Genomic DNA, 8,206 nt, shown 5'->3' with positions numbered 1-8,206 from the left:
CTATCGAAACCATCCGAAATCGTTGTGATAATGTCTAACCTAACCCATTGAAACCATGATCAAGTCGAGTGATATTGATATCACATGATTATCACGCCCATATCACACAAAATCGTTTTCGTTATGATAAATGTGTGATTATCTAATCCTAACCTATCGAAACCATCCGAAATCGTTGTGATAATGTCTAACCTAACCCATTGAAATGCAACAAATGCCATCAGTTTTACAAACACGATAAAGTTGAGGAACAAATACACATAAACATAAGTTCAGAAATTTAATTTATTATACTGCTAGTAAAGATACCATGAACATAGTTCTTTAGGCAGAAGATTTGGTTGCAATTGCTCCAGCTTCAGTCAGCAGGGGAACGAGCTTCCCTCCTTGGTGCAAGCCAATGGTACCTACAGGATCGTTTTGTATTAATCAATTAATAAAAGGCAATTTAATCATCTATAAGTTTTTTGATAAATTATCTATAAGGAATGAAATTCAACTCCATTCCGTATCCTACAAAACAATCAAACCAAAGATTCCAAATCCTTCCATGAAATCTAAATCCCCCAAAAAATTTCCGTCAAAATATCAGTGATTTACAAGAAGGGATTTTATCTTCCATTACTATTAATCATTAAAAACTCAACTTTGAGTTTCAATATGCTGAAATAGCCTCTTAGTTTTCTGGGGACAATGCCCATTTGTTAAAACAAAACGAATTATAGTGGTAGCACCATTAAGGGGTGTACATTTTTTTACACCACGAACGGAATATATTAATGGTAGCATGTGCCACCACTTAACAGATCTACCCATGCTGTTTAGTCAGAGGAAAACAAAGGGTAAAACAAGAAAAGCGTGAAGGATAAATCCCTTACTGTCACAGCCACCGATGTGTTTGCCGCCAATAAACACATTTGGCACAGTTCGTTGTTTAGTCCATTCATACAATGCCGATTGTACCTCGCTTCCATCACCTTCAGACATAGATACATACAAACTTTTAGTCATTTTGCTGGTGAACTAAGCAGTTTTCAAGCTATATCATGATATATACAATATTTTATGTACAAATAGTTGAATGACCATACAAATAAGACACCTATCAAGTGAAATAGATAAAAGCATAATCAAGGCAAGTAAACCACAGAAAACCAACCTCCCTCCCACTCAGAGGTGGGGTCTGGGGGTGAGTACAGAGTAGAGCGGTTGTTTTTGTAAACACCCATGGTTTGCAAAGAGTGTGTCAAAAAAAAGGTTTACCCGAAACATTTGAATAATTTGAAGAAAAGAGAAGACTTCGAAAATGAAGAACTTGAGACAAGATAGTAAGATATACGAAATTTTGAGAAAAGAAGAGAACCAAGGCTAGTTAGAAGTGAGCAACATCATATTAAAGAAGTAGGTACATTAAAAAAATAGCCTAGGAACACCTGGTTTATCTTAGAACCCTGGTAACCTAACCCTAACCCTACATCCACCCTCTACCTCTTCAGCTACCTTCCTCTGGTCTATGCTAGGCTGCTAGCTACAAGTATCCATCCCTAGTCTGCTACCCCAGTCTTACGTCTCCAAGAACTCTTATCAGAAGTTGGGTTCTCGGAAATGTCTAAATCAACCATGGATTTATTCTTCTTCTACAAACAAAATACCAAGAGTAAATTTATTGATATTCAGGTAGAATTTTTGTTCCGAGGTTCAATGTGCAGAGGTCGTGCTCTGTTACAAAAGCAGAGGCCACTGCCTCAAAAGATGGAATCGGTCTGTTTCGGTTCCAAATCCCCACTCAAAGTGATAACCACCATTATCTTGGTATTCATGATTTTGTGGAAGTTACTCAAAGTATCAAGGAATGAAGCTCACATGTCATTGCGAATTCATTCCGATCTACACGTCTCCAATCAGAGATATGTTTAATCTCTTCTTTCGAGTTTCTGTTATCCCCAGGAGAAAGCAAGGCAATTGCAAGCATAGCAGAGGGTAAGACCGAATTTAAAATCCCTACTCTAATCGAGTTCTGAAATAAGATAACGATGTTGTTGGTTTCAAGTTTCAACAATAGGTTGCAAAGGTAGCAAACAAGAGACTGACAAAACCAATCTTTCTGGATAACTAGATTCCTTAAATGCATAAAACTGAAAAACGATACTGATTTTGTAGCAAACTTTGCATCGTTTTTGTTGTGAAGTTCAATTTAAGGGACATAATTCTTTCATGAAAACTTTAAAATCCATATCCACTTTAAGGCCGAACGATAACCTGTTTGACATCCAAAAGTACAGTGAATCTATTTTCTTAACATGAGAAGAAATCATCATATTTCAAAATTCAAATCAAAATCATAGTTCCGTCATTAATGAGAGAATCAGCCAAGTCTTAATAAAATCGCCTGAAATGTTACAGTGAAACTCATATACCAGCAAATTCAGCATACATACACACATAATGGCGCAACAGAAGACGAGCGATATATATATATATATATATATGTATAGAGAGAGAGAGAGAGAGAGAGAGGAACTCACTTTCTTTGTCAAGCTCAATAGCTTTGAACGAACATCCAAGCTCAGTCAACAACTTCTTCACGTCCACACAGAAAGGACAATACGATTTGCTGCGAAATCAAATCCAGAAACATAAACGTCATATTCATAAAACAGATCCAATTAAACAAAAAATCAGCCCTCAATATCCATAAAAACCCTACACCTACACACTAGACACAAATCTGAGGAACATAACCGAATCGCTTTCCGATTCACCAGAAAAATAGGAAAATTCAGGAGTAGGATGAAGAAATGGTGTGAATAAAACCTGAATACGACGACAGGGTTGGATGAAACGAGCTCCTTAGCCTTTGCTTCAGCCATTGATGCTTTGGGGAATCTTTCGTGAACCTTTTAACGTCTGCTTCAGGGAATTGAATTGAAGCCCAAACTAGTCGGAGAATGTGAAACTTAAATAGGCGTTTGGACGGTTAAAATAACGCCCAGTAAATGATCCAAAAAGGAAGTCATTCAATTTTGATTTCAAAAGTTAATTTTGAAGATTTTACAGTTAATCATACACTCGTTGAAACCATTTTTTTATATTTAAAATTTTACAGTAAAACACTATGAAAGTAACTTTCACAGTATTTTTACTGTTAAGGTTCGGCATTTTTTACGTTTACAATATTTTGTTGGGAAATTTCAATCATAAAAAAATAATCTCACGGATCTCGTAAAAACAGATTGATTTTACATGAATTAAGTTCTAGTTAAATATATTATTTGAAATAGTTAAGTGGTGACGACTTTAAAACCTTTTGATCAAAAGTCTTCAGAAATGTGGAAGGCAAACGTCTGATTACAAACAAGCCAGGCCCCCCTTCGTTATTGCACAAAGGTCAACAACCACCTAATGGTAATAGTTGTGTACGTGGACACCCGATTTCCTAAAATACATGTCGATAATTAACAAATGACGATTTTACCCTTAATAATAGAGGGACGATGATTTTGTCCATCTCACAATTAGATGTCGAACTGAAAAGTAAAAACTTGTTTTTGAAAGTGAACATTTATTTTGGAACAAATTAGTAGAGTCTAACATTGGCTGGATTCAAACCGGTTCCTCTCTATAGATATGTTGGAACCTCTCTTACCTCATTTGGCGAGTAATCTAATGAGAATTCACATGTACCGGAGCCAAGGTCTGCCTTTCTAGGAACTCCATACCTTGAGGCAATTTGTACTTGCTTAGCCCCATGTCGACAGTTTGAGACAATTTGTGATCGTCTAGCATTCGTTGGAGGGGGTGTGTTAAAATCTCACATCGGCTAAACTTTTGGACCAATTCTTTTATATATATGTTTATGGCTTACCAAACGGGACTTCTCCAATGAGCTTAAAAAAAAGCTAGTTTATGGTTATCAAACATGACCTTAATTTTCTTGTAAAATGAATGAATGAAGGAGGAGATAATAATTAATAAAAAGAAAAGAAAAAGAAAAAGAAAATACAAAGTACTTGATTGATGATAGTGGGCGGAGGGGTTGGACTTGGAGCATCTAATTGCACATGGCCTGTCTAATAGTTGTTAAATAATTTAATGTAAAATGATTAAGTGAACAAAATGATTAAAAGATTTTCATGATATAATGTAAAATAAAATATAATTGTTTGGTAATTGTTTATAATAAAAGTAGGGCACTGAATGATTAAGAAAAGTCCAAGATACAAAATCATTCAGATAGTTTTAGAATCATTAAGAGACAGACTTTTTTTGCAAAACAAGATCCACTTTTTAATAATTCAAAGACTGCCTTTTAATAAAACTATTAAGCGGTAAACAAACATCCACTTAAGTTTAATCAATTAGGTTCCATTACGTTCATTTACGTTTCATTGCCTTTATTTTCGTTACCTTTAACTATCTTAAAATCGATTCAAATAATATTCATAACTAGAACTTTTAATAAGATTCATATCATACGTTAAATTAAACTTAAAATAAGATTCGTATATGAGTTTTAAGAAAACAAAAACTTCGATATAAAATTCAATAATTTTTCTTAACTTTTTCATGTTAAAATCTGAAAGAAATTCACAGATTTAATATTGGTGATTTTAATATCATCAAGCCATTTAGTATGATCGAGATGAATATGAGACAAGCTGAAATTAGACTTGGCTATAATTCGAGTCCAAAGATGCAAAGTGCATGCTCAGATAAGGTAAAGTGATCTCGGGTACACGGGGGTCCGGGGACAGCGCCCCTAGAGGGGTTCCAAGGGGCATCACCCCTGGCGGCGGTCCCGACTCTCAAACAGTCGCGTCTGTTGGGAACATACACAAATCCCGCCGAAATAACCGACTTAACCACCGGTGACTATATATACGATTTCGACTCATTGCAGGGTGACGATCTTTTGCATACTGTTACTCTGCCAAAATTTTCTCTCTCAAGATACATAAACAAACAATGAAATTATGTGTTTGATCTTGTATTTTTGCCTGAAATCCAAATCAAATTTCGTGATACCCCAGGCTATAGGGTCGAAATCACAGATTTTGGAAAGTGTTCAATACACGATCCTTGAATTATCCAAGTATATTGATATTTTGTTTCCAAAATTCTAACATTTAAGTAAAATACCTTCACTTGATGTTGCTTCAGGTGCTATACGATTTTAGAAATCTGAAGCCACCTTCGCCGGTCATCCGTCAGTGACAAAATAAATGCCTTTCGTTATAGTAACAAATGTTTATGCGACTCTAAGGATTCAACAATTTGTTACAGATTTAACGCAAGCACGTTAAATAATTCCCGAGGCGTTACGTTGGAATTGAGTGACCAACCAACTCCATAAAAAAGCCCGGTCCTCTGCAAAAAGAATTATTTTGGTCAGAACAAATAGACCCGTAGAACATGTTTGATATTGGCTTCTACTGTTCGTTTTCACGGAAGTTGGTCATAGCCAATGGCTCTTGTGAACCGATCTTACTTTAATGAATTGCAAGAGTTTGAAGCTTCGAGTCGAGATTCTGAGCAACGGCATCAATGAACTCTTCGGTGTTCAAGTAGAACTCCCTTGATGCCCTGTACGTAATCACATATCTCAATAACTGCTACTAGACAAAACAAAACAAAACAAAACAAGCTCAACATATACCACCTGAAAGCGGGGTCCGCCCGGGGGAGGTGTAGAGGTGGACCGAGGAAGTTATTCAAGAGGTTACACTATTTGAGTAAAAGAAACGAAGCTATGTATATTTTCCATAAAATCATCATTGGCCTATTGGTTAGCTCCTTGTTTTTTCGGAGGTCTTGTGTTTGAGTATTTTATCCCAAGAAAATTAGAAACATAATGAACTTGAAATGAAAAGCTAATGAATTATGCAAACCAACTCTGCCAAGAGAAAACTTGTGTTATTATTGTAGTTTCAAGATATATATGGTGGCATCAACAAGACAATACGGTTGCACCTTTCAGGACCCTAAAAAGTTCTAAACTACAAGGAAAGAATGAATCGGTGTCCCGTGCCACCGTATGTAGGTGCGCCCCGACCTCCGCCTAAAGAGTAGAGCGGTTGTTTCCGTGAAGACCCCCGGTTTGTGCATAGTGTGGGGTGAGAAAGGAAAAACAAGAAAATTAGAAATTTTGAAAAAGAACTTGAAAACAAGAAAGACGGTGCTAATATTTAGAAAAACAAGTTAGAAGTAAGCAACGAAAAATCAAATAGGCATACAAACGGAAGTAGGTATACGAATACAAACAAAAGCTGCCATTGATAAAAAGATCTCGGAAGGTCAAAGTAGAAAATCATATTGGTCAACTGATTAATGTTGAGGCTTTAAAATAATGACTGGATTAGCTCTAGTTATCAAAATCACCATCTGAACCAAAGGGGGTAGCATGGTGGATAAAGACAAGGGGATGATAAAATCAAATTGGGTTCAAATCCTGCTAAACGTTTTGATTCATGAAATAGATCATAATGAAAATGGTAGAAAATCATTTCAGCTGATTAGCAACAAGGAAGGTAAAGCACTATGTATCCAAATTCATGTATGATGCACGATTACTATTAAAAACAAGGGAAGATTGCATGAAAATGCAACCTACTTCGTTCTGAATATGATTCCTATTTTGTGCAACTTACTTGCAAAATCTTCCTTCTGGTACTTCAGATGTAACATCTCAAATATTTAGGTACCTAGTTTACATCCAAAAAGGATGAAAACACAACTTACTTCGGTCTAATGCTTGTTTTGTGTAACGTATTTTGTTCTAAATGTATGAGATATTACATCTGAGCTACCAAAATAAAGGGTTGGAAGTATGTTACACAAAATAGGAACCGGTCCATAATGCATTGCATTTTCATGCAATTTGCCCTAAAAACAAACAATCTTATATATTTAAGGGCAATAGKAAATTTAATAAGATAACGGAAGTAGCACTCACTTGGGTCCATGGATTAAAATAGCAAGATCCTTGGTCATCTTTCCTGATTCGACTGTCTCAACGCATGCACTCTCTAGCTTTTTAACAAAGTCCGCCAATCTTTCATTCTTATCCAACTTGGCACTAATCAACATTATGTCGGAAATATGAAATCAGGCAAATACGATAACAATAAAGAGATCAACACTTGTTGAGTGTTTAAAACTTACTTTAAATAGAAAGCAACTTGTCATAATGCAGATACGATAAGAAGGTTTAAGTAATTGCACCCTTTAGGAAACTGAAATCTAGGTCTCTCTATTTCTGAGGAGTTCGATAGAATTCAGGTTGGTCTTATGACATTAGGGGTTGTTTGGTTGGTTTTCCATTACGTCCTGTATGGATAAAACTATTTGTGTGGATTAATCTGTCTGCATAGATTGAGAAAGTTCTTTTAGGAGGGATTGTTCATAGATGGAAGGAGCATGTTTTTTAATTTAATGCGGCATGTTTGGAAAAAACTTCCTTCCTACATAAAGCTCCCCTTTAGAAACTTATTGGAATGAGCGACTTTCTATATCATTAAGCCATTACCAAACAGCCATGTATAGCTCACCAAATAAGGTCCGAGTCTCATTGAGCTTCTAACAAACAGACCCTTAGCAAGGAAAAGTACCACATAGACATATAGCCAATTGGGAGAAAGTTCGTTTAGAAACCGTATATATCTTGAAAACCGTAAGAACCAACTATTTATGAATTATTCACGATAAATAAATACATATATACATGGATATGTTGCTTTTGCACTATTCATGATACTCACTCATCATGAATAACTATCACAATATTTATTTGACCATTATGATTAATTCATGAATAGTTTGTTCTCATGGTTCTCAAAATATTTGAGATTCTCAAATGAACCTTCCCCTAGCCGCTAGCAGTACTTATACTTCGAAAGTACATTCACAACCTTGGGCCCCAGAGCTTCAATGTTGGTAGTACTGTATAACTAACTGCTCTTACGTTCATATTCATTTTCTACCTTACCAATTTCCAATGTTTAGCATTAATAGTGATTCCAAAAAATCAAAAGCTCTTCACCAAGGGGGTAAAAGGTGATAAGATTTTATATATCCCTTATAATGCAAAGCTAGTCAAAAAATTTAGTCAACTTTTTCCACCATGGTCAAATATGGAGATAATCTAGGGATGGGTCGTTTTTTTCTCCAGAGAACTCCTGCTCTCCTTTCTTCCCTTTTTTCGGAAAAG

General features: G+C 35.7%; 2 protein-coding genes across 3 annotated transcripts in view; both read right to left on the bottom strand.

Annotated features, from left to right (window-relative positions):
* Window positions 1–174: 174 nt before the first annotated feature.
* Window positions 175–2,946, bottom strand: LOC112515415 (glutaredoxin). The gene is made up of 4 exons (XM_025122215.1): window positions 2,815–2,946; window positions 2,526–2,614; window positions 879–977; window positions 175–407 (listed from the first exon to the last, which is right to left on the bottom strand). The coding sequence occupies exons 1-4, from the start codon at window positions 2,868–2,870 to the stop codon at window positions 325–327; spliced, it is 327 nt and encodes a 108-aa protein (XP_024977983.1). The 5' UTR covers window positions 2,871–2,946; the 3' UTR covers window positions 175–324.
* A 1,950-nt stretch (window positions 2,947–4,896) lies between these two features.
* Window positions 4,897–8,206, bottom strand: part of LOC112515246 (isocitrate dehydrogenase [NADP]) — an 11,528-nt gene continuing 8,218 nt past the window's right edge. The window contains exons 14-16 of one of the 2 annotated variants that reach the window (XM_025121936.1): window positions 6,953–7,075; window positions 5,489–5,583; window positions 4,897–5,367 (exon numbers count right to left, since the gene is read on the bottom strand). In XM_025121936.1, the coding sequence (XP_024977704.1) occupies window positions 5,490–5,583; window positions 6,953–7,075 (217 nt within the window). In that variant the 3' untranslated portion in view covers window positions 4,897–5,367; window position 5,489. Of the gene's footprint in view, window positions 5,584–6,952; window positions 7,076–8,206 lie in introns of both variants that reach the window. The other variant, XM_025121935.1, reaches the window with a different exon arrangement.

The sequence above is a fragment of the Cynara cardunculus genome (assembly GCF_001531365.2).
Source record: "Cynara cardunculus var. scolymus isolate 2C chromosome LG 7, CcrdV1, whole genome shotgun sequence".
Lineage (NCBI taxonomy): Eukaryota > Viridiplantae > Streptophyta > Magnoliopsida > Asterales > Asteraceae > Cynara > Cynara cardunculus.
This window is presented reverse-complemented; position numbering and strand designations above follow the sequence as displayed.

Coding starts and splice junctions, on each gene's coding strand:
- LOC112515415 (XM_025122215.1), bottom strand. CDS start 2,870: ATGGCTGAAGCAAAGGCTAAGGAGCTCGTTTCATCCAACCCTGTCGTC. Junction 2,615..2,814: donor AACCCTGTCGTCGTATTCAG/GTTTTATTCACA, acceptor TTGATTTCGCAG/CAAATCGTATTGTCCTTTCT. Junction 978..2,525: donor TATTGAGCTTGACAAAGAAA/GTGAGTTCCTCT, acceptor CTATGTCTGAAG/GTGATGGAAGCGAGGTACAA.